General features: G+C 41.3%; 1 protein-coding gene across 1 annotated transcript in view; it reads right to left on the reverse strand.

Moving 5' to 3' along the window:
- The window catches only part of LOC109468277 (probable chitinase 3), a 47516-nt gene that overhangs the window by 14615 nt on the left and 5703 nt on the right, over positions 1–27198 (reverse strand). The window contains exons 4-26 of the mRNA XM_019766533.1: positions 26308–26535; positions 25411–25535; positions 25017–25140; positions 24367–24546; positions 23525–23644; positions 22400–22913; positions 21146–21358; positions 20498–20683; positions 17033–17129; positions 15185–15291; positions 14346–14557; positions 11918–12139; positions 11430–11554; positions 10812–10935; positions 9789–9968; positions 8825–8944; positions 8103–8487; positions 7352–7513; positions 4573–4678; positions 3020–3120; positions 2053–2264; positions 1154–1375; positions 337–461 (exon numbers count right to left, since the gene is read on the reverse strand). Coding sequence (XP_019622092.1) covers positions 337–461; positions 1154–1375; positions 2053–2264; positions 3020–3120; positions 4573–4678; positions 7352–7513; positions 8103–8487; positions 8825–8944; positions 9789–9968; positions 10812–10935; positions 11430–11554; positions 11918–12139; positions 14346–14557; positions 15185–15291; positions 17033–17129; positions 20498–20683; positions 21146–21358; positions 22400–22913; positions 23525–23644; positions 24367–24546; positions 25017–25140; positions 25411–25535; positions 26308–26535 — 4190 coding nt within the window. The remainder of the gene's footprint in view (positions 1–336; positions 462–1153; positions 1376–2052; positions 2265–3019; positions 3121–4572; positions 4679–7351; positions 7514–8102; positions 8488–8824; positions 8945–9788; positions 9969–10811; positions 10936–11429; positions 11555–11917; positions 12140–14345; positions 14558–15184; positions 15292–17032; positions 17130–20497; positions 20684–21145; positions 21359–22399; positions 22914–23524; positions 23645–24366; positions 24547–25016; positions 25141–25410; positions 25536–26307; positions 26536–27198) is intronic.

Consider the following 27198-nt stretch of genomic DNA (forward strand, 5'->3'; position numbering starts at 1 on the left):
TTGGCCATGAGAAGCATTCTGACCAGAATTAGGTCATGCCTACGTTTCTGTACGATTCGAGTCGAATTTGAGTTAAATATGAGTCGAACTTGACTGCCGAACAAGACTGGCCTAGCTATTCCCGAACAATAGCCAACCGTTACTGAACCGTTACTGAACGTTCACACTCGAATGTTTTTAACAATTTGAAACAATTGGATACCGAACACCAACCAACGTTGCTCCCGACCTACCATGGTTGGAAGGAGTTCAGCAGTGTTTGGAAGGCCATATTCGGCTTAATAATCCTTACACATGGAACAGACTTCGTCATCACAACAGTAACGTGTTTCTCACCTTGCCACCTCGGCCATTTCGTAGCCGTTCATAGCGTTGTCCTCTCCGGCCGGTATAGCGGCAGTCAGCAGCAGGGGAGCCCGGTCGGTACGGGCGCCTTCCGCGTCAAACGCCTCCCTCAGTTCCTACGGGGAAGTCATGAAACAAAGTGTCACAGAAATGTGATCCTATATGAGAAGCTATGCTTAGACGTCCCTTGAGCAATCCCAATGAACGGTGGCCTCGGTGTGGTGCAACTTCACGCGCGTTCACGCCAAGAATGTGCTCTCGCGTCAATACAATCAAAATGGCGACCGTACATACCTGGAATAAGTTCTATTGCCATTACTCCCACAGAAAATATAATTGTTATAACCAGTGGAGGAAAATTTGATACCCCTGTTTATGCGAGATCCAAACTTAACTTCAAGTACCAAAATGTGGTCAAGCCACTTTTTTATTTTCCTTAAACTACAAAGTATATTTAGTTTTGGTCTTTGCTGTTCTAAACACGATGCTATGCTCATACTGTTAAACCTAAGTTTGGGATATTTTACTGGAAAGTGTTCTATTCATACTTAATTCACAATATCCTCAATCTAGTCAATATATGTAAATACAGTTTATCAGTATGAGCACAGTAAGAAACGAACACTAAGTTAAGAGCGCGTTCAAAGAGCGAACACTAATTTAAAACTAACTAACGTTCAAAGAATTAAAAGAGTGTTGTACTTAAAAGTACAAAACTTATAACTATTACTGAAATTTAACATCCAAACACAGAGGACATGCGTGATTTTGAAAGTTCAGTTCCAGTGCATGACGTAATGAGCTGTACCTTGCAGAGAAGAGTGAACGTCTGTTTGTCGGACGGCCTCCCACCGCGCGCCGCCGGGTACTCCCAGTCCAGGTCCAGACCGTCGAAGTTGCGCTGCCGGAGGAAGTCGATAGAGGTCGTGACGAACGTCTGCCTGCCTGCAGCCGTGGCCGCCATGTCCGAGAACGCCGTGGAGCCGAAGTTCCACCCGCCAACTCCGAGCAGGGTCTTCACGCCGTGCGGCTAGGGGAGAACGGGGAATCAAGACTACTTGTAAAGCCCAGTTTTGGTTATTAGTTACATGTCATGGTGATACGTACTATAATGGACTATCCTGCACAATGTTTGGGGTTTCACCCTACTATTACTATAGGGACTACTATTATAATAGTTAACCATTCCAAGATGACTTAATTATTCGACGCGGTAAGAATTATAGTAGGGTGCACTAGAGAAACACGGCCAATTAATATGTTGAAATTTACGGCATAATCTACAAAATGACTTTGACTTGACTACAAAATAACTGACAACAAAAAGTTATTATCATTTTTTTTTACATGTACACGCGACGACCTCTTTTATTTGTCCACCTGTGGAGGTCCACTGAACTGCAGCCGACTCACCCTGGAACGCGGTTGCGTAATGCAGCGCATTTATACACGAACAGGAAAATCTTCACAATCCAAATCGTACGGTGTACAAGCCAAATAGTTTCATACCACACAGCGCAGTTTACTCCTGGCTACCTCTCACACAAGTCGCTCTAGCCAGGTTTCAAGAGTTTTCTCCGCACTACTTTGTATACCCGCGTCATAGATATCTGGAAGTCGCCCATCAATACTGTGTTCTGCGACCTTGGATATGGTTCTGGGTAAAATGTTTGTTCTAGATACAGATATCTAAGGCACCACAGGTACCTGGAGATGTGTGTTGAACCTCTCGTACATGCCGGTGGACCAGTCGGTGGAGTCATCGTTCCACTCGTACGGCTGCAGCTGGTTGTTGGTCATCTTGGCGAAGGCATAGATGGCGTGCGTGCACAGAGCAGGGTCGATGTCTTCCGGGTAGAATTTCCCGATCCCCGGGCGGTACTGGGACCAGTTGGTGTGGTAACACACACGGCGGTAGGCTGGGGGTATAATATATATATATCAAAGTCAGACAGAAATCACCATGTATTCCGTTGGCTCGGACATGTTTGCCGTATGTCAGATGGGAGAACTTCAAAGGACCTGATGCAGACTGAACTTGCCAACGAGACAAGAGCATGCTTTAATAAGGATGTTGTTAAATGAGACATGAAAATCTTTGATATTAATATAAAAATATGGGGGACGCTTGCAACAAGCAGGACTCTTTGGAGACACGAAGTCAAGAAGGGCTTACAACTGGAAAAGAAAAGCAAAAACTTGCATCATAACTCAGACGTTTAAGGGGTAAAACTTCTAAAAACAAACAATAGGTACATGATGTGGAAGTTGTACTTTCTTATGATCGAATGAGACAGAGGAATATGCCTGCTTGTCAAATACGCTAAATCCTTATAACACAACAGCTTCGCAGGCACGCGGTGAGGCGGCAGCTGGCTATAGTACACAAGCAGACCAAAGAAGCCTAAAACTTATCGTTCTGTACGTAGGATATTTTTGTTGTACCCATGTATATTTGTCTGTATATCTACATGCCTTACACCTTACGAAAGTCGCTGTACTTTTTGTTGTGGCAATAAAGTTCTCTCTATATTTCCACAATTATCTGTAAGAATTGTTTGACGCTATGTGATGATGCCCCTTCTGTACTCGGTTACGAATTCAGCGAGTTTTACTCTACAATAGGAATGGGAAGATAGAGAGGTTACCGAAAATAAAATTACATGCCACGTACTTGATCGCTGTGCTGGGATGACAGACGCCTGCCCCAGACTCAACATCACACACAGTAGCGCGAGGACGGTCAACATCTTCGTCTTCTTCTTCTGTTTTCGTCTGTAAGGACGGAAGTACAAGAATCTTGATACATTTACAAACATATTATGACTCATGGATCTTAGTATTGTTAGATGTTAGCATTAGAAAAAATGTTCAACATGCATAATTGTACTGCACGTGGTCATACATTGTACCTGCCACAATTGTTGTACAGTATGTTGAGGTTCTCCCTCTTCTTCTATCTCCGAAGTATGAAAATGCAGTTAGTCTATGAAAGACAGGGACAAAAGTGCCGCATTTGAACTTTGGAAACTGCTTATCTATGTAGAATTCAAAGTTTTGCACCACGCCTTCTTTGTAAACGTTTTGCAGTCTGACTCCTAATCCCTCTAACATTTAAACTAAACCGACATGTCAAACTCTAAGTATTACTTGTGGACTTTCTCCGACTAAGAACAAAGTTTGCCACGAGTGTGATTGTTTCCTAAATGGTGTTTGTGCCACTGTAACGTAGACATTTACACAACATGCCACTTCTTTATTCTGTTCGTGTGAAAATTACTGCATGAAATTTATTCAAGTATGCATCTTTTGTAACATATAAGTACCTGGCTTCTGAAATTCAAAGACGCACATTCTAAAACAAACAATATACTTGAACGGATATTACGTAAATGCGTTCAAACAAAAGTTATAAATGGATTCTCATGCAGACACTTAGATTATCTTTTGATTTGAATGTGCTGAAAAGTTTTGAGTGGATCCGGCATATTTACGTATAATTGATATGAATATGTGTTTACGTACCACAAATAGCCTATTGGTATCACTAGGTACATAACACACTTGGTATTTCGTCCGGTTCTGGTTGAATTGCGTCACAGTGTCAGTCAAAGTTTGATAATAGTAAGCTTACTTAGCGGTACTTGAGTACTAACAATGTGTAGGTGCTGTAATAATTTGTCTCACTAATGGCTTTGATACATAGTGTTTAGATAGAAGTATATCTTTTTTTTAAACTACGCGCTACCTTGTGCTTACAGTGGCTACCTATATATGGGCTAGGACGCTTAAAACAATTCAAGAAAACGCAACAAAGACTGTCACTGTAGTTTTGACCCCCCCCCCCTAGGTATTTCTTGTTCTTTCAGATCAGCTCAAAGTTTTATGTGACGAATACCGACTCTTTAAAACATTCTTGACAACAACCGTTGGGCTCATTGTATTCGCAGAGCATAATAATGACGCTATATTTCTACCCTTAAAGCTGTAAGCAACATACATTAGGTACCACACGATAAATGGTGGTCACTGTTGGTACATAGTTCTTACTGAGTAACTAAAATATACTTGTCTTGCGTCAAGAATACCATATTTGCTAATTTTTAGAGAACAATTTACGTTGAAATCACTCAAAATCTACAACATCCCCTCGCTATACTCACTTTAAGACCATATTGAAGCAATACTGTGTGCTTTAAAAAAAAAAACGAAAAAAAAAAGGATTACCTTTGAAAAACGACAAAACTTCTGCAGACTGACTCCTTCTGTCGGCACGCTGACACCACCAGGGATACGCACCAAGCTTCAGAAATGTGTGGAAGTCGCGGGCAGACTTATATAGACTCCGCCATCGGAATAAATATATCTGTTATCTAACGTTCGATAAGAGCGCGAGATACACCAATCAGAGACAGTTTTGAGGTCAGTATGTTATCCAATGGTGGTCACTGTGCACATTGCGTATGTTTGATCGGAATTCTTCCATATCCTTGTTTGCATGTAGACCTTCTTAGTGTATGTGAAAACAAATACTCGCCTCTGACTGGACGCGCAAATGTGAAATGGTAGCATGTCTTTTATTTTCTATAATACATCGTTCACAAGAAATCCAACCTTTAAGCACAGTTTAAAGATGTGTATAAGTTCACTAGAGTGAAGGACATGAACGTTTACGTATGCTTTAAGGCGTCCTCATGGGTAGAATTTAGTGCAGTGATCAAGAAAAAGGAAAAAAAAACTATTCTTTCTGCTTGTTTTTGTGATCGTGTGTCCTAGAAGACAACCCTAATTCAAAGTTGTACGAGTGTTTTTTCACTGAATCTATGCTGTTTTCGCTGCTCAAAATGCACCCTTCTTGTTTCTGCGTGAACAGATGTAGGCATCACACTCAGCCCAAGTGAACACTGTTTACACTGTAAGAAATTGTATTGGACACAATAAAGCTTGGTCAATAAAGGTTTTTTCGTCACTCTAGTGAGCATTTATGTATATTTTAAACCGGCTTAAAGACTGAATTGGTTTAAGGGGCTTGCTAATTGTATCTTTTATCATTTTCAACCTCAGCTTATACCAAACTATTTTAAAGGTGCTCAACCCAAATGTGCTATGATTTGCACCACAGTGGGGAAAGGTAACAATCGCTCGCTAACCCTATTTAGACCGAGGGGACTTGTGATCGGCAACTTTCATCTAAGATAGCGCCTAATGTTTAATTTCATATCAATAGGTAAAATTGGCATGGCAATGGGTTTCTGACAGTTTTTAGGAAATTTTCTAGCATAAGATATTCATAATTCATGCTAATTTGGTTACGACATTGGTCAAAATTTAAGATGGTGGACCAAATTGTTTCTGGTGTAACCATGTTTTTTAACTTATCATAATTCAGTAGTTTTTTTTCAAATAAAACGTTCATATAAACATCTATGCCCATTTATATTCCTTTTTCAGGCTGTATCTTGAAAAAATTGTAATTTCAGAAAAAAAAATTTAGGCGGTTTTATAAAAAAATTACATATATGACGATGTAATGACGTCATATGACGCCATAGTTACACCAGATGTTGTGATATAAACTTATTGCACTCTTAGAATTAAGTGGCCCTACGGTAAGTACTTGTTGAGTTACAGGGGGCGGGTCCCAGCATGACCAGAAAAGCCCTTTCTACATAGGGTTAATGTTGTTTTGACGGATTCTTGTAGAGACTTTACACGAGAAAGAGCAAAGGTGCGCGCCGGCAAACTGATCGACCTTCAGACCGTTTTTCACACCTGCAACTTTTCTCATGAACTTTTGACACTTTATTTTAGCCCGTTATCCATCTTTATACAATAAAAAAGTGGGTTAAAGATGCCGTTGAATTATATCAATGATTTCTTGTGTGCTTGCATGTAATTCTTTACTGTTGTTATTCTTTAAAGGCACTCTATGTAGTTTTTTGACAATACAAAAAGTATCTTTTTCATTCTTTTCTTTACATAGTACATTGACTTAACCCTTTAGTATTCCAAAATCATACTCCGCAACAAAAAATACAACATCCTTGCTCCTTAGAAGCTTAGAAAACTGTGAATGATCTTCTATGCAACCTCTGGCCAAACCGCACATATGGTACATTGTATTGTCCACTGCTAGTGGTTTGACCTACATCCCAGTGGGGTGTCAGTTGATAGCTTACCAGTTTCTGAAATACCTAACCGTTTACCAGATTTTTTATCTCTTTTGAAAGGATAATGAAGGGATAATGACCACAGTTTATTCATGCCCAACAAAATACTCCAAGTTGATAAATATTTCACCAGACCTCATGTGAAAGATATGAGTGTTTTTCTATCGAGGCTATATCTTGTCACATGTGCCCCTGTCAATCAAGCCTGGCAAGCCGGGCCAATTAGCCACCCTAGGGGCAACCCCTGTATGTTGTTGTTGTTGTCCTCAGAGCAAACCGGTGGCACCGGGTACTCAACAAGGACTGTTTGAACGGACAAAATATACGTAAAAAATGTGAAATAATGACACAAATGTGTTGAAAAGTGATAGTAACTGTTAATAACACTGAAATTTAGTATAATTAGAATATTCCAAATTTTTGCGCAAAAAACTACATAGAGTGCCTTTAAAGGATTACCATATTATATGACCACCCCATTGCCGATGCATAGTGTTTATCAAAATTAACTAAAGGCATTTTGCATACCTATTTGTTACCAACTATCCTGATGAAGGCGAGAGTGGTCGATGGAAATTCGTTCTTGTTGTGTTGGAAATTGGAATTAATTGTACCACATTGTACCACATTGTACCACAAAAAAAGATCTCCACAAAAAATGATGAAAACGATATGTAGCATTTATTTAATTTTCAGCTGACAGCAGTTATCAACCTAGAAATAACTGCGACTAATTTTAGACTCTTTCTAAATGACAGAGTATTGGATGGCCTTCGTGCAAAAGCCTAGGCCCTGGCGGTTCGTGACTTGTGAAGCCTCCGATGTTGTAGCCTAGCAGTTGACGTTGGAGGCCCAGTCGCAGCCCAGCATAGCCTGGTTCCAGTGCATTCCGCCGGCGCAGGTTCCGGGGAACATCTGGCCGCCCCAGCACTGGAAGTACTTGCCGCAGTCGGTAGGGTCGGCGTAGTGTCCGTTGGGCCTGCCCTCACACGTCACCCCTACGTCACACATAAGAACAGTTTGTAAGCATTTCATCCAGTGGTCTACTCAATTGATGTTTACCTTGTAATACAGATACAGCATAGCCTAGGTACAAGCCTTTACGCTGTCTCAGTCGGCAAGCAAAAGCTGGTATCCAAGCTATCTGTAACACATTCGCCCATTTAGCTTTGAATGTGCGTCCAGTGACCAGTGTCATCCATGGGACTAGGCAGGTAGGGTAGGTAACTTGATATGTGTGACCATTTATGTCATAATCTATGCTGATTCTATTTTGTAATTTTCATGTACTTATATTGTTTAGGTTTAAATGTGTGTCTTGTTTGTGTGCCTATAATTGTTTTGTGTGTGGACCACAACACCAGCCCCCGCTGCCTGTGTCCCACGAGTATTGTATTGTTAGCAATTTCAATAAATCAAATCAAATCTAATAATTGCAATATGATGTATGATGTAAACGTATGATTCATAAGACAACAAAATAAAAAAAAAATTCTTATGAAATTCGTTGAGCGATATGCTAAATCTCTGATCTACAAACGGTGGATCGCAACCATAGTTCATGGAAAGAGGGCGTAATCTCCTAACCTTGTGGCTCCACCACGACGGGTGCCTGGGTGACCACCGGGATGGGTGCCTGGGTGGCCGCCGCGAGATTTGATACACCATCGACCAGGTTAGGTACCTCATTGATGAGGTTTGGTACCTCATTGACGAGGTTTGGTACCCCGCCGTTGATGAGGTTCGGTACCCCGCCGTTGATGAGGTTAGGGACCTCGTTGATGCCGTTAATCGGCGGGTGGGTGGGACCAGCCGGGAGGACGAAGCCACCAGATACGCTCGTCTCCAAGAGGTTCTTAATGCCGTTGATGAGCGGGTAGCGTCCCTGTCCGCACGAGCTGCCCGAGAAGTCGTCTGTATCGATGGCCCAGACCATCGCCCCTCCCAGGTTCTTACTCTTCAAGTACTCCACCTGAAAATGAAAAAAAATGCATGAATGAATGGATGGATGAATAGATAAACAAATGAACGGATTAAAGGGCAAATGACAAGCCCCAACGTGTATATGGCATCATAAGTCTGGGTATCCATGTAATCACCGATTGAACCGCCGAGTGAGCACATTCCAAAGAAAGGCGTGTTCCATTTGGGGTCACCAGCGTTTATCGGTCGGTATTTATAGGTTTAATCACCACTGGTAAGGTTATGGCGCTGTGAAATGTGGACCTCTGGCAACTGGTTATATTCTGAAGTTTACATTGCTATTTTTTTCTTTTTAATATGCTTCGAAAACTCATATTTGTACTTACCTTATACGGAAGGCTCTCCATGTCATCGTAGCCGATCCACTGGTTTCCCAGGTACGCATATGGTGCGAGGTGTTCATTATCGAACACACGGGTTGCACCTTGATTAAGCAACGCACAGATCTGAAAAAAAAACGATGAATAGGACTCTAGTTATTGGTACGTAATGTTCAATTTGCTCTTGTGGGGTCGTGTGACGTAGTGGTAGCCTGCTCGACTCGGAACCAAGAGGTCCCGAGTTCGAGTCCTGACATGCCACCGATCTTGTGCCCTTGGGAAAGGCACTTTACATTGACTGTATTGTCTTGTCCTGCATTCGTCTTCTGCGTTGGTGACGGCATAAAATACGTTGATATAAACTTGAGTGTGCTGTCACCATGTCCAGTCATGAAATGTTGGAATATATATTTAAAAAATGCTCTTACATGATATATTGCTTCAAAACAATTGTAAAAAGAATGCACAGACCCCAGAATTTGTTAAAGGACAAATCTTATTTAAATGTTATTTTTGGATCCTCTTCTCATTCACTATGTTGTCCAAAAGTCATCACTTGGAGGAGGGGGATCTCTCTTCAAGAATGTTAAGCTTTATTATCAAGCTTTACTTGTTATCTGATGTACACACACACACACACACACACACACACACACACACACACACATCCATCCAGACACAGACACTAACACACAAAGCCCAAATACATTACCTTCACATTTCATGAAGGTACTAAATAAGGAAAATCGGATATATATTTGGTGTGTGTTATAATACTAGAGGCTGATGGACCTCGTACTCTCGAAGGTGGCTTCTTTTTGTGCGATTTTTTTTGGCTTTCCTTTTTTGTACCGATGTTTTTTAATCGCTAGCCTACTGTGGCGCATTGGCTACTGCCTTAATTTGCCAATTCAGTACTGTCTTGCCACTTTGATACTACCGACAGAAGATATTCTTGTAGATTACCGACCTCGTAGTACGACAGGTAGCCCTTCTCGCGCGTGTATAGCCCCGCGGTGCCGCCGCCGTTGGCCGGGGCCCGGATGCTGTTGTCCCCGGTAGTGGTGAAGCTCCGCCCGTAGGTAGCCAAGCCAAGGTTGATTTTGGAGGCGGGCACGCCGCCGGCAAGCCACATATCCACTGCAAACGCCTGGTGTTAAAAAATTGGGAAAATGATGACGATTTAACATTTTTTTTCTAAGCAGTTCTCAGCAACTGTCTCTCTCATTCACTCTCTCTCTCTTTCCTTGCTTCTGATGACTTCATTGATGTTGATGATTTTTAATGAAAGGGCACATTTAAAAACGCCGCCATGCCAGACAATACGTCGCTCACGGTGAAATAAAGTAAGAACAAACAAATAAAGAAACAAATGAGCAAAATATCCATTCTTGGAGACAAACAAAGAATTAAGTATTTTTAAAGTTGTTTATTCATCACGTCATAGGCAACTATATCTGAGCCCCTACCCCACCAAAACTGAGGACGTCGGCAGAACGTACTGCATCTGCGCATACTCACGCATATAAGGTTAACACTCTGTCTGTAATTTTGTGTCGAAAAAAATTACGTTATCGTCTGCAACAAATTCTGATGCAATGTTGACCAAAAATCCCACGAAAATCTTAAAAATGGGGGTTTCGCGCAGTCGCAGCACGTTCTGACGACGCGCTCCAAAATGGCGGATGGTAGCACGTCAGCAGAACGTACTGCACCTGCGCAAAACCCGAAATGTTTTGTGCATAGCACTTCGGCAGAACGTCTCATATTTTGTCGTTTTCACGTATGTAAGGTTAACATCCCGTCTGTAGTTTTCAAATGTTATGTCGGAAAAGATGTCGTCTGCAACTGTTATAGCTAGGCAAAATTCTGATGCAACGTTGACTAAAAATCCAACGAAAACCGTGAAAAATCAGGGTTCCGCTCAGTACGCACAGTACGTTCTGCCGACGTGCTTGCAGATGGTAGATTGCGTCATAGTCACGTGACAAACCTGATTAAGTTTGCGGTCGTCCCCGGTCTCGTCACTAGCGGCGTACAGCGGACTGTTCAGGCCCGTGTAGTCCTCCCACTGGCCGTGCAGGTCATACGCCATCAGGTTCAGGAAGTCCAGGTACCTGGCAAAACACAAACGTCTCTTATTTTCATGCCTCATAATCTGGAGTTGGTCAGGAGATTAGAAGGCTTTTGAGGTAAACATTTGCCCCATCGATGTACGGTCGTACATATCAAAGAGAAATTTTTACGTTGATGGTTAACCTGTTGAAATGTGAAAAGTACTTCAGCCTTTCTCTGAACATCAGTCGACGGAAGCTAGATGCAGTTCCGGGGCAGTCTGACCAGGTTAAGGGTATATATGCCTAACTTTCTATATGGAACGAATTGAATTTGACTTAAATCTGGGTCAAATTTTATTGACAACCACATCCCGACCAACTTCCAAACAGCAGCCAACGGTAATGGCTGAACCATCCATTCAAAACCTGCGCAGCCAAACAGTAACCGACCTGGTGGAACACCAGGCCGACCTTGCTCCTGATCTATCCTTACGCATGGTTGAGGGGAGCTAAGTTAGTGTTAAGGAGAAGGTTCTGTGTAACAGGGGCTTTACCTTGCCACTTCGGCCATTTCGTAACCATTCATAGCGTTGTCCTCTCCGGCTGGTATAGCGGCGGTCAGCAGCAGGGGAGCCCGGCCGGTACGGGCGCCTTCCGCGTCAAACGCCTCCCTCAGTTCCTACGGGAAAAACATAGTTACAAACGCCGAATTACAACATGTAAACCAATTGACCCTGTCACAGCTATAGGTCAAGTTCAGACTGAAGAGGGTGTTATTTTTACAAGAAGAAGTTGACGGGCCCAATAAGAGGATCCCAACATTTTAAAATTGGGAGAACCAAAATATGGTGAAATGCCTGCATGTCTCCTTCAAATGCTACGCCACACACTACACCAATCAATCGGAAAGGTTACTACCTCAGTCGTCGAAGATAATATTAATATTTTTACTAGTGGAAGAAATTTTGATAGACCTGATAATAAGATTGCGGAACAGTAGACTTAGTGGTGATTAGAACAAGAATACTAAAATGAAATGTACCTTGCAGAGAAGAGTGAAGGTCTGTTTGTCGGACGGCCTCCCACCGCGCGCCGCCGGGTACTCCCAGTCCAGGTCCAGACCGTCGAAGTTGCGCTGCCGGAGGAAGTCGATAGAGGTCGTGACGAACGTCTGCCTGCCTGCAGCCGTGGCCGCCATGTCCGAGAACGCCGTGGAGCCGAAGTTCCACCCGCCAACTCCGAGCAGGGTCTTCACGCCGTGCGGCTAGGGGAGAACGGGGAATCAATGCGTATTTTTATGGTTCTGTTTTGGATGTTAAATAAAAGACCTATATTATACGCTTATGCAAAGTACAGGTCATGACGATATACGGCAATGCAATTCTATGCACAACAAGAGTTCCGAGATCTCATACCTCCATGAAATATGGGCTTGACATGTAAATGTAAATTTCTTCTTTAATTATGTAAATTACCTCCACATTAACATAATAAATGCATCGTGATGTTAACTTTTGATTAACTTGCACATGTACCAAGTATGAGATTCCCATCATTTACCACTAAGGAGTCATAGAATTTTCGCATTAATTATGCAAATTAGGTCATCATTTGCATAATTGGTATCTGTTGATGTTCCATCTGCCATAGATTACATACATTACATGTATGAAAGTACTATAATGTAAAACCATGTAATTATAGAATTTTCTCATTAATTATGCAAATTAAGTCATCATTTGCATAATTTGTAGTTAATTATGTACATTCCCTCTCAGCTACCTACCTACCAAAAATGATGATAATACTAGTACCTTGTTCCTATCTGGACTTATTGGCTTTTAAAGATTTCGCCCGAAAATCTCCTGCAGTTCCAAAACAAGCTGCTAGGGGGACCAAACTCACGCCACTTATTCCTGACAGGAAAAGCTATCTGTCACCAAAAATTCAAGACCATAGCATGTTTAGGACAAAAGATACAAAAACCGGAAGTTCTGCTGCAGTACCAAGGTCATCCACCAGGAGGCCCATATTTGACCCTGACCTTTGTCTTTCTAAGACTTACCAGCGTACCAAATATCATCGCAATTCATAAAGGCGTTATGGAGTTATGCTGACTACAAATGTGCAGAAACACAAACACACAGACACACACACATACAGACACACACACACAGACAGACACGCCTCCATGAAATATATGAGTTTTTGTATACAGTACACTAAGTGTTTCAAACACACAGCTAATCAGGCCTGCAGCTAATACAAACCCTAACCCTGAAATAGGTCACCTATTCCCCTGAGGGAACCACATTAATCAAACCGGGTCCCAAGCGCACTGACTCGATAGCCACACAATGAGACATCTGTTGGCTGCAAAGGAGATTCCTCATTAAACCGGAAGTGCTACTGCACTACCAAGGCCATCCACCAGGAGGCCCATATTTGACCTTGACCTTCGCCCCTAACACCTACCAGCATACCAAATATCACCACAATCCATGAAGGCGTTATGAACTTATGAAGGTACAAAAAAGCGGAAACACAAACACACATACACACACACACACACACACACACACACACACACGCACACGCACACAGACGCGCCAAAAACAATACCTTCCATTTCATGGAGGTAATTACAGTGAGTCTTATTACATATACGCAAACTCACTAATATGTATACTAGTATTTACTGGTTCAATTTTTTTGTTTCAAAAGATAGTCAGTGGGAAAGTGTCCTATCCATACTATAGTCAGTATATAGTATATAGCTTTAATCCATGTTTATGCACATATACACACGTATAACTATCACACTTTGAGTATAACATGGGATATCTTAAGACTGTGATGTAGTGGGAAGAAAAGTTTAGGAGAGAAAAGGTAAATAAGTTACGGAAGACAATATTTTGAAACCCTTGAAATGCAGTCTCATCTTCCTATTTGGGTAGTATACGTGATTTGTCTTGGTATTAAACAGATTATCACATGTGGTTCTAATAGCTAGCTCGGCCACATTGGACTTGCGTTTAACATAAAATACACAGAATGTGGTGGAATCTGTTTGGTCTGCATTGTTCGGGCCGTATTTGAGGGCAAATTTAACTCAAACTTATTTCGATTCACGTAGAATGGTAGGCGCGAACGGGCTGCTACCGAACTTTAGACAACCAAGGTAGGCTGGTGTTCGGGGGTTCTTTACCTGTAAAATTATGCCCGTACACAGTCAAAAGTGGTACAATGCAATGATAGGAAACAGACAGCCAGTACCATGACGTTTATTAGTACCTTTGATCGAAAACATTCTCTCACATAGAGCTTTCAAAGAGTCTACTTACTAGGGTGACCAGAGTGACTGGTCGAAAGCTCTAGGTGAGGGAATTTCTTCGTGTTGGATCAAAAGGTTTAACTTTAAACGTGTAACAATCAGCACACAGATGAACTTTTTAGGATTATCATAGTACCTGGAGATGTGTGGTGAACCTCTCGTACAGTCCGGTGGACCAGTCGGTGGAGTCATCGTTCCACTCGTACGGTTGCAGCTGGTTGTTGGTCATCTTGGCGAAGGCGTAGATGATGTGCGTGCACAGGGAGGGGTCAATGTCCTCGGGGTAGAACTGACCGATCCCATGGCGATACTGGGACCAGTTGGTGTGGTAACACACACGGCGGTAGGCTGGAGGGGGGAGGGGCATAATACATAGAAGAACTTTATTGGACGACAATTGTACAGGGTACATTGTATGGCAAATAGGTAACAATAAGTAGCATAGTAAAATAAATAGGTATAGAATAAAACTTATATATTACGGCAGGCACATGTACCAACTACAAAAAAAAAAACTTCAACGGCAACGGACGTCGTGCACCAGATCGTTGTGAGATCACACAATGAGTGCATTCTTTAACTCGTAGCAGGTCATTTGGTGGATACAGTACAAAAGACAGTATAAAATTCGTAAAACAGTAAGTATCACATATCATATTTGCCAAGCAGTATCCGATACAACATTCGGGGCGTACAAAAAATACCATATCCATGTACCTTCCTAGCAAAACAAAATTTAAGCCGGAAAACTAAATAAAACGCGTAAAAAATAAGCACAACTTCCCTAGAAGCGTAAACCTCCCATTGGAGCATTTACGCTTCTATATTCTTATTCTTGTGTCATTATTCTTATGTGAGTGTCAGTCAGAATCTGTCTGATACGAATAAAAAAACTTGCTTGGCACAGAAAACATTTGATACTACAGCGCAGGCGGAAAGGAGGGAGAAAATAAGGGATAACTACAAAACACGTACTTGATCTCTGTGCTGGGATGACAGACGCCTGTCCCAGACTCAACATCACACACAGTAGCGCGAGGACGGTCAACATCTTCGTCTTCTTCTTTAGAGTCTGCTTTCGTCTGTAAGGAGGGATTAAAAAATTAATACAGACATAAAAAAATCTATGACTCAAACATATATCAAACTTATTAGATGTTGTTAAATATCAGCAATAGCTTAACTTCAATATTTGCACAAGTTGCAATGCACTGTACCTGGTATAAGTGTCTTGAAAAAAGTTTTCTTCTTCTATCGCCGACGTCTAAATGCAGTCACTCTATGAAAGACAGGGACAAAAGTGCCGCATTTGAACTTTGGAGAGTTCTTATCTCCGTAGATTTCAAAGTTTTCCCACCACGCCTTCTTTGTAAACGTTTTGTGGTCTGACTTGTAATCCCTCTAATATAAAAACATGTATAACTTTTAAACTTTCTACGACAAAGAGCAAACACATGTCACTAGTGTAATTGTTTCCTAATTGGTGTTTGCGACATGGTAACTGTTTTTTCATAACATAAAACTTCTTTTTTTCTGTTCGTGTGGAATAATACCACACACAGCTCATTAAAGTAAAAACGTTTAGTGACATATGCTTACACCACTTCTGAATCTCTTAGACACGTACTTTTACAACAAATTATACTTGAACGGATATCACGTCAAAGCAAACGTTATTAATGTATCCTCGTACAGACAGGTAGATTATCTTTATCTTATGAACGAGCTGGCTAGGTTTTAGTAGATCCGGCATATTTACGTATAATTGATATAAAGCAGTGTTGACGTGCCACAAATAGCCTATCGGTATCACTAGGTACATAACACACTTGGTATTTCGTCCGGTTCGTGGAGTAGCTTCTGGTTAAATTGCGTCACAAAGTGTGATAATCGTGACCTTACATGTAACGGTACTTGAGCAATGTATATGTAGATTGTGTCTTATTAATGGCTTTGTTATATGTTATTTTGGCTCAAACTTTATCTGCCTTTTAAAGGCACCCAAACCAATTTCAGGGCAGTAAATCTGGATTTTCATAGTCATTTTTTCTTAATGTACTAATTTGAATCAACCCTATTCCATAGTATACTGATATCTGTGAGAAAGAAAAAAATGCAAAGTCGCTGACGACAAACGGTTGCTTGTTTCGTGTTATAGGCCATTTTTGTTTATTGGTTGTACCAAAACATACAGGGGCTCCTCACGTAGCTTGCTTCTTTGGCAAGTATGAAATGATAACTAAATTGTTATAAGAAACAAGAGCAAATATCATTATCAGAAAGATTTACTCATCCGTAATTCTTTTAGAGGTGCCGCTCTCGCATTGTATGCCTTTAATCAATTTAAAAGTTTTGGGAATAGCTTGTGCTTGTAGTGGTCGTTAATGGGAGGATTACGACTTTACTGAAAACGCTTAAAACGCAAGCTAGACAATATAGTTTATACCACCCCACCTCCTAGAAAAAAATAGGTAGCACTGCTTCTTCATTTTATGAAAGCTCGAAGTTTAATAGAAACTTGGCTTACAAAAAATAATTGGCGACATAAGACAACAAATTTTGATAAACTGGAAAGCGCTGATTTTTCCCTTAAGTAAAAATCTAGAGTGACAAATATATTTAAAACGTTAAATAATGGTGACTATTGGTATTGATGATTTTTACTGAATAAGTAAAATATGTTTACCTGTATCGAGAACACAATCTATTTTTTTTTTCAAGCAAAACGTACGTGGATTATATTCCAAAAAATCTAACTAAAGACACAGGACTCAATTACTACATAGTATGTTTCTGAGACAAGGAGACGACAAAAAAGCTTACCTTTGAAAAACGACAAAACGTCTGCGGACTGACTCCTTCTGTCGGCACGCTGACACCACCAGGGATACGCACCGAGCTTCAGAAATGTGCGGAAGTCAGTCGCGAGCAGGTTAATATATATAGACTCCGCCTTCCGAATAAGCTCATATCTTATCTTAGGCCATGTTGATTTTATTATATGGATGCATGCATGAATTTTCGGCCGTTACAAAAAAATGGTTTCAACCATACTTTAAATCGTACAAAATAGTTGCAAAATAAGCAAATGTATACCGTAAGTTGCAGCAAAAAAAATATTGGAAAACTATACTAAAGTCGTAGAATAATAAAAATGAATTAAAAAGACGAGAATGCAAAGAAATTAATTTGAAGAGTAGATTATTCGCCATACCATACTCTGTGTCATTTGTTCAACCTTCATGATCACGTAGATTTTATAATGAAAGCAAATTTGTTGGGGGAAAACTTTTTTATTCGCACGCTCGCATCAGTTTTGGGGTTCCAAGTCATCCATATAATTAAATCAATATGGCCTCATGGTAGATAACAGAATCAACAATCAGAGACAGTTCTGTGGTACGTATGGGTTCTAATGGTGGTCACTTTGTACACTGTGCATGTTTAATCGGTGTCCTTCTTTATCCTTGTTTGTTTAAAACACTCAGACCGTATGAACTGGTGGGTACCGGTCGGATGAAATAATACCAAGGTCTGACTGGACGCACTATAAAGAGTTTATTCGAGATTTACACCTCTTTTATCTCCTGCCTCAAATCTACTACAGGAAATCAAACCTTTAAGCATAGTTTAACTTAAAAAAATGCATAGATGTTCAGCAGCGCTATAGCGTGAATAAAATAAACCTTTAATATAACGCATGCTTTAATTGACCTTCAAGATAGATTTTCGTCCAGTGGTCAAGTGGGGGAAAACTTTTTTCTGGATTTTATAGGCTAAATTTAAAAGACGGTCCCAAATGAATTGGGAAGTTGAAGATGCTATTTTCACTACATCTATGTTGTTTTAGCCGTTTGGAATACGCTCTTCTTGATTATGCGTGAACCTAGTATGTAGATATAAGTAAGTGTACATGTACAGTGCTCGATTATCGTATGTTTTATTCTTACTGATGATGTAAAAGTCATGAATGCTAGTTTCAACATCAGAGTCCCTAAAATCTATTTAAAACCATAAAACGTACACACTACATACAGGCGTAAATGTTCACTAGCGGCAAGAAAATGATCCTTTACGAGTTTTAAACTGTTCTTAAAGATACGTCGATGAAGGTTAGACATCCAGGTAATACGATATGCCAAAAAACTGTCACTCAAGCAACTGGATAGTATTTTGAAAACGTCAGACGTTTCAGCTAGTATCCACTAGCTTTCGTCAGTGACTGAGAGACCAGAGGGGAAAGCAGGTTTATATACACAACCTGTTGATTGATATGCAAATAAAGTGAAGACAAATTTTTGGAAGTCGAAAAAGGAACAAAAGTCAGACAAGTCAAGACAAGATGATGCAAATTAGTCTGAAAGCTCCTGTATTACAGGACAGGAGCTTAAGTGTTGTCTGTCCTCGGGGCTGGGAGTGCCAAATCCCAAGTGCCGGAAAGATCGACCCGTAGCCCCCCTTCCCTGTTGAGGGTGGGGTTGTACATTCTTTCATATATTGCCTCTTTAACACCCCGTTCCCACCAGCGTGTTTCGCGGTCTAATACATCCGTGGACTCGAGTTTGAAAGAGTGACCCTGTTCTTAAAGATACAATTTCGCGTGCAGTGACCGTAGAAAAGTATACACCAAAGCACGTTTACTATGCTATTGTTTTGACGGATTGCTATGAAGGACTTTACACGAGAAAGGGCACAGTTGTTCCCTTTGTAAACTGGCCGACCTTCAGACGTTTGCTACACCTGTACATTTTCTCATGAACTTTTATACTTTTTTTTTATATCTGGGCATGTTATCTGTCTGTTACGATATAGAATAGATAAAGGATTCCTTTAAAGCATTTCAATGCCTTTTTTTTTCTTTTCTTTTTTTTTTGTAATTCGTTAATCTCGTAGAATGTATGGGGTCGTGTGGCGTAGCGGCAGAGTGCGCGACTCGGAACTAAGAGTCCCGGTTTCGAGTCCTGACATGCCACCGATCTTGTGCCCTTGGGAAAGGCACTTTACACGACTTTCCTCACTTCGCTCAGGTGAAAATAAGCATTGTCCTGTAATGTATTTGTTCCCTGTGTTGGTGGCGGCATTAATATAAGTTGAAGAAATTTGTGAGTGTGTCGTCACCACGTCTGGTGATTACATGTTGGAATAATAATAATAATAGAATGACTGTATTATGTAAGGACACCATTCCAACTGCAATAAAAATTGCACACATTGTTTTGTATGGCTTTATTCAGGATTCCATGACATCATTGACACATACAATATAATAGATATTAGTTTGCTAGTTAGGGACTGAAATATAAATATAACGTAAATATGATTAATGCGTTGTGATATTGTTGTACTTTCTTCCATGTTATATTAGGATAACTGTTTGTTACGCCCCAACGCTAAATTTTGATCCATGATTATTTGTTTGAGATTCTTATTAATACACTTGGATTTCATATTAAAGTCCGTAAAAACTATATATAGGTAATCAACATTACAGTTTTGCTATGTGCTAAATTTAAAACAAGAATATGTCAGCTCCATAGTAAGCAACTCGTCTTAGGTTTTTAACATATGTGCAAAACATAAGTTTTCTGTCTCCCTTTCTGGATTTACTATTTAGCACAGAAAGCAAATAGATATAGCTCTGATATCTGCAAAAATGAATCATAATATTGTATTCAACAGAAGCAAAGAAACACTATAAAATATGTTTACTTAAAGTCACCAAGAATAACAGTTTCTATTAAAATTTCACCACACTGAAAAATGTACAAGAAAAATTCTCCTGTGTATCTAGTTGTGCATGCCTGTTGGTGCTGAAAGAGACATATTTCATACACAGTTTTTCAAAGTGTCTGATATATAAAACCTGGACGATTATTAGTTACTAGGGGTTACATGAACTCACAATTATAGTAACAGTTATGGCATTTTAGTTATCAGTTAACACTACATTCCAGTGAAAGGAAACCGTAATGAGCTACCAATTCTTTTTTTATTTGTATGACTTACAACATTATAAACTATATATAAACTATCGATGTAAGAGTACGATATGAAAGACAACAAAACACACAAATCTGACTCAAAAGATTTTGACATTATAAAAGGCACTTCTTTCTCGATAAAATCCGTTCGAACGCACTATAATAGATGGATATGGATTCTCGCTCAATGGTAACAACATCTTAGTGGAAAGGAGGTACAAATGAAGAAGTTAACGTGTCGTTTATGATGCTGTTATGCATGGATGTCATCCTGGCGACAGAAGTCGTGAAAGCGCCTTCTACCGACCGCTCTGAACCTGGCAGTTGGCGTCGCGAGGCCAGCCACATCCCCCGGTGGCGGCGTTGAAGTGTGTTCCCGGCGCGCACGGCCTGTGCCACATCCTGCCGTTCCACCCGCACTGGTAATACTTCCCGCAGTTCTCCGGGTCAGGGTACTTTCCCCTCGGCTTGCCCTGGCAGGTGAAGGCCTCACCTAGCGAAACAAATGTGAAATGCACATGTTTGAGCGTGGCAAAAAGACCGACTTAACAGTAATGTTTGTGTACTTTGGAGTGATAGCGACATTGGAGCAATATGTTCACTACATTACTACTAGTTTCTAATGAGTGCCCAGCTTTTGTTAGAGGCGTCGTTTCCGACAGAACGTAAAACTACAAGTCGGTTCACCGGTTATAAGAAAAAAACATTTTTAACAAACAGCTAGGTACATGTAGATTGTCGTTGTAATTATTTTCGTGTCATTCTGTATTTTCCATGTGTTTCTGTTATTTTATTGTAATACTTTTACATTATTATCAATTAATGCTCTTGAAGAGAAGGGCTTTATAAGCACCTTCCCTCCAATACTATTTAAACAAATGTGTCTTAAAGCAAACAAACAAACAAACAAACAAACAAACAAACAAAAGAAAACAGACTAAAAAGTTGTACTGACCACTCTGAGCTCCGCCCGTGAGGACGCTAGCGCTCTGAGCCTGACAGTCGACGTTACGGGGCCAGTCGCACCCTTTGATGGCCTGGTTCCACTGCGTGCCTCCCCCGCACGGCCGGTGGAACTCCCGCCCGGCCCAGCACTGGTAGTACTTAGCGCAGTCAGCCGGGTCCGGGTAGAACCCGTTCTGTCGTCCCTCACAGGTGAAGGGAACAGCTGTGGGGACAAACGTCAGATAAACATACGTCAATGAAGTATGGTCATCAGGTAGAACAGTAACCAAGATCAGATAGAGGTCCAGAGTTCGAGTCCTTAAATGCCACCGATCTAGTGCCCTTAGGAAAGGCACGTTACACGACTTTCTCACTTCGAATTCACTTGGGTGAAAACGAGTACTGCATTGTCCCCTGTGTTGGTGTATGATGTTTTATACCTTCGGATATGGTCTGCCCTGTTAATTCTTACAAACACTTTCACATACATGTACATGTATATGGTGACAGGAGTCTAAATGTGGCGTCGGGTGGTGTAGTGGTTAGAGCAATCGACTGTGAACCGGGAGACCCGGGTTCGATTCCGAGTCGTACCCGGGACACGTCTGAACATGCGCCCCGACGTTGTGCCCTTGGGAAAGGCACTTTACACGAATTTCCTCACTCCACCCAGGTGTGAATGGGTACCTAACTTCGGTTGGGGAAAGTCGTATTGAGGTCACCTTGTGGCGCCGAATGGCAGCCGCACAGACCCTTGCGACAGTTCCACAAAAATGATTGTGGAACAAATATGTGTATTATTTGTATTATTTGATTGTTGTAATTGTTATGATTTGTATTGATTATTATGTGATACCCTGCACCAATTCAGCCGTATAAAGGCTGCGACTGCACGGGTACTGTTTGGACAATAAAAAAAAAATTATTAAATGCCTACTATGAAATTGCAACATTATGTAACCCAACACCAGTTACTATAGTGACAGACGTCGCAAAAGAGGCCATCGGCCAGGTCAGAGGTTAGTGTTTGAACAGAAGAAGAAGAAATAGAGCAAAAACAATATGTTTTCCTTCGGTAAACATAACAATGTTATGTACATTTAGACTGTAAAATATACTAGTATTATATATGGCGGTTACAGGTTATCATCGACCCACTCACTCACTCACTCACTCACTCACTAATGGCTGCCTGCCCCCAATATGTTGTGTAATCATTGTTCATCTTGATGAAACAAGAAAGAACCAACCCCGATCTACTCACCTGGAGACTGGGTCGGTGCCTGGGTCGGTGGCTTGGTTGGTGACTGGGTCGGTGGCTGGGTCGGTTGCTGGGTTGGTGGCTGGGTCGGTGGCTGGGTTGGTTGCTGGGTTGGTGGCTGGGTCGGTGGCTGGGTCGGTTGCTGGGTTGGTGGCTGGGTCGGTGGCTGGGTTGGTGGCTGGGTGGGTGCCTGGGTAGGTGGTTTGGTCGGTGGCTTGGTGGGTGGCTTGGTCGGTGGCTGCGGCTGGGTGGGTGGCTTGGTCGGTGGCTGGGGTTGCGGGGTTGTTCCCTCGCTCTCACAGTCAGGCTCTGGCGTCTCGCAGGGAGCCTCGGTCACCGCCGGGGTGTTTTGAGGCTTGCTCGTGGGCGCTTCAGTCGGCTCCTCCGCCTCCAGCAGGTTCTTGATGGCGGTCATGAGCGGGTAGGGACCCTGACCACACTTCTCACCACGGAAATCATCCACGTCTATGGCCCAAACCATAGATCCACCCAGGCCTTTTTTCTTCAGAAATGCGATCTATTGGAGAAGAGGGGAAAAAAAGAAACACGTGAACACATTTCTTCTTAATTCAAACTATTAAGCAGTTTCCAAGATCACAAAAATCGACAGAAATGATATACAAAGCAATTGAGGCAGCTGCTATTATAAACTGGTATACAATGAAGGTACTAAAGAGATGGACTAGAATACGCAACGATGAATAGAGATGAAGAGAAAATTCTATTTCTGCTTCAGTCATTGGTGGATTTCAGTTCCTTTACCATTGGTTGTAACTAATAATGAATGAATTATCATAGGACCATTGTGGTACTTTTATGCCCTTCGACAAGCTAAGTACAGGTCAAGTTGACAAGGTAGGTACAGGTACAACATGGCAGTGGTATAAGAATGTACCATTTACTACATGTTCATCTATTAACTGGTAACCCTATATTCAGACCAAAGACCTGAAAATTTCAATGTTTAAATAAACCAAATTTACTAAATTTCCCAAAAACTGACTGTCAGAAACCTATTGCCTTGGCCACTCGAAAATCTATCAGGTTATCTCAATAATATGAAATTGTGGCCAGATATATGTTAGCAGTGTGTATGTAGTGTGATGCGAAGTTGTTTTTCCTGCTCACCTTAGCGGCGATGCTCTGTTGATCGTCGTACCCGACCCACTGACTCCCCAGGTAGGCGTACGGCGCCTGCTGCTCTTCATCGTACACCCGCGTGGCGCCGTTGTTGAGCATATCACAGATCTGGAAAGCGATATACATCATGATTATCTTGTACTGTATATGCATGCTTAACAAACTCACGACAATATGTGTTAAATTACATTGTTGAAATACACCACTAGAAGTTAACACAACAGATATGAATGTCTATTTACATCAGGGCCCACCACCCTTCACTTAACCGCGACGGAGGCCGACATCGTCTACTAGATACCTTTGACCCAGTGTTGACGTCACACTTCAAAGAACCCACGTGACAAGCCTCACTGGGTTAGTCTACTGAGGAAGACCAGAGTGACTGGTCGAAAGCTCTAGGTAAGAGAACTTTTTGTGTTGGACCAAATGTTTTAACTTTAAACATGTAATTACCAACACAGATGAACTTTCATGATAAACTTGAATGTCAGTTGAAATATCAAATAAACGTGGTTCACCTTTGCTGACATACTGTGACATTTTTTGTACCTATGGGATCGTATTAGGCTCAAAGGAGGTTTCAGCATGATGTAAACTAGACTACAGATAGTTCGCAAGCAAACATGTCTGATTAGAAATGTCTAGACGTTTCTATTTAGCACTGAAGTCATCAGAAAATGTTGGGCAAAATTTATCATAATAAAACAGTTCGGAAAGGTGGATATTGACCAAACCCGTATCGTTCCTGTATCGCTTGAAGGTCAGAAGGCAATGTAGAGTTGCTATGGACACAGGCGTTATAGTGAAGTAAGTAGCAAAAGATCTACCTCGTAGAAAGCCAGGTAGCCCGCCTCGCCGGTGAACTGCCCGGCCGCACCGCCGCCGCTGGCCGGGGCGCGGAGACCGTTACTCCCGCTGGTCCTGAAGGATCGCCCGTACGTGCCGATGCCGAGGTTCAGTTTCTCCGCAGGAGCGCCTCTAGCGATCCACGTCTCCACTGCAAATTCCTGCGTCCAGAGTGAAAGTTATTTCCCTCATCCATTTGTTCGTTTTCTCTTTCCTTCATACATACATATTATTACGCCCAAGTATGAATGCAACCATACATATAGTATTATATACATATATGCATTACATACACTGTAAGCACACACATACGCACATACAAATACAAATACACACGCACGCACACACACACACACACACACAAACATACTCTTCCCTCATACATACATACATGCATATATAAATGTATACAATTATACATGTACACACACGCACACACACAAATACATCCTTTCTTTCTTCTTCCTTTTTTTCCGTCCTTCAAATCCCTCTTTGATTCCTCTTATTTAGTTAACTTTCTTCTTTTCTTCATTTCCTCGAATTTCTTCCAACATATATAGCTGTACATACATTAGATACATACATACATACATACAAACATACATACATACATACGTACATACAGACGTACCACGTTGAGTTTCGCGGCGTCCCCCGTCTCGGCTCCTGCCGGGTACAGCGGGGCGTTAAACCCGGTCACGGGGTCCCACGAACCATGCAGGTCATAGGTCATCAGGTTGATGAAGTCCAGTTCACTGAAATAAAACCAAATGTCAATTTTTGTAAAAAAGAATGTTTTCTAAATTTTGCGGACCAGCAAAACACACACATGCATAACATATTGTTTTGCATTTTGAAAAGGCAGTGAAATCCATGATTTAAAATTGGCTTGCTAGGCCCTTTTTTAATTGTAATACGATATTATAGATTTGATTATGCTAGCCTTTACTATATAGTAGTCACAGAGAAGTAAAACTTAAAGACTTTTTCGACTTCTTCAATTTCAAACGTGAATAAATACTTACTTAGCTATCGCCATGACGTCATATCCGTTGTGTATTTTATCTTCCCCTGCAGGGACGGCAGCGGTCAGCAGGAGGCGCGGCTTTCCACTGACAGCGGCCTCGTTCTCAAATTCCTCCATCGTCTCCTGTACGTGGAGTGACATCACGCACGATGTTGGTGGATGTATGTTAGATGTCAAATTCTATATACTATGTTGTTAACGCCACATGCTACATACAGTTTTGTACACGACTTAGTATGCAGTGACATCTTATAAATGACTTGCTGACTTCAATCAGAGCTCCCATACAATATATTCCATACAATACGTCCCAATTCAAAATTGGGACATAATGCCGAAAAAGTCCAACCCAAAAGCCTGCTGAGGAGTTTAATATATTCAACGTTACAGCATGAAGTTTCAATCTACAAATGTACCATGTATGTGTATGGATATATTCAATTGATTCATTATGTTCATAGATTTGTTAGGACTTTAAACATGTAACTTGTATCTTGTTTGCTTTACCCTGACCTCCTCCCTCATGGCATCAATAAAAAGCGGTCAGCTGTCCGGTTTGAATAGCTCGTAAATAAACAAAGGATCAACTCAACGAACAAACAATTATCAAATCCGGACGTTCTGCTGAAGTACGTATAAAAACCACCATGAAGATCAAATCTAATCATTTCCAGTTTTGTCACACCCTACATGTACATACAAAATGTATCAATCCAATCCATCGAACCGATCCAATTTAGGTATCTCGCGATCGACGACACACATGTACACATGTACACAGACAGACAGGCAAACACAGACAGACACACACGCAAACAAACAAACATACAAAATATAACATACAATTTTTCACGGAGGTACACAAATGACTGTGGGAAAAAGAAAAACAGCCTACCTCTATAAGTGCGGTGAACCTCTGTTTGTCCTCGGGAGGGCTGCCTCGGGCGGCAGGGTACTCCCAGTCCAGGTCAAGGCCGTCGAAGTTGCGGCTCCGCAGAAAGTCGATAGAGGTCGTGATGAACTTGCGCCTGTTCGCCTCCGTGGCCACCATGGCGGTGAACGGTGCAGAACCCATGTTCCACCCTCCCACGGCCAGGAGAGTTTTCACTTCTGGGTTTTCTCTCTTTGGTAAAATGGTGATATAAATGGCAACGTTGGGTAAGGGCACGACATTTTGGTGAAAAGTCGGTGAATGAGTGAAATGACTGAAACATTTTTTTTGTAATGGTTCGATCCCTCTCACTACCTTCAGCATTAACCTTCAACACTGTACATCACAATATATAAATGGAGGTGCCAAATGTGTCGTCTTAAAAGTGTGTTTCAAAGCTTGAGACACAGATGTTATTAGCTATGTTCGTTTACATTTTGGTAGTTAGTGGTGGTGCCATAAACTAAGTGCGCCTGAAATTTGGCATTTTTAGCACCAAGCCAGAATGTCAGAAATGTGAGATAAATACACAAATATGTTGAAACATGGAAGTAAATTTCAATCACATAAGATTTTTATTCATATAAGAAATTTTAACTTCTGGTGCAAAAATGTTGCATAATGCTCTTTTAGGCCATGTTGATTTGATTATATGGATGACATCCTCCGGGAGCCCCAAAACTGATGCGCGCGTGCGAATAAAAAAAAGTTTTGAAAAAAAAAAATTGTTTTCATTATGAAATGTACGTGGTTTTGAAGGTTTAACAAATGGCACAGAATATATGTTTTGGCGAATAATCTAGTCTTCGAGTTCATTTGTTAATAATTTCGTCTTTTTTCGTTTGATTTTGGCAT

Source organism: Branchiostoma belcheri, unplaced genomic scaffold (genome assembly GCF_001625305.1).
Source record: "Branchiostoma belcheri isolate BF01 breed outbred unplaced genomic scaffold, Haploidv18h27 scaffold198, whole genome shotgun sequence".
Taxonomy (NCBI): domain Eukaryota; kingdom Metazoa; phylum Chordata; class Leptocardii; order Amphioxiformes; family Branchiostomatidae; genus Branchiostoma; species Branchiostoma belcheri.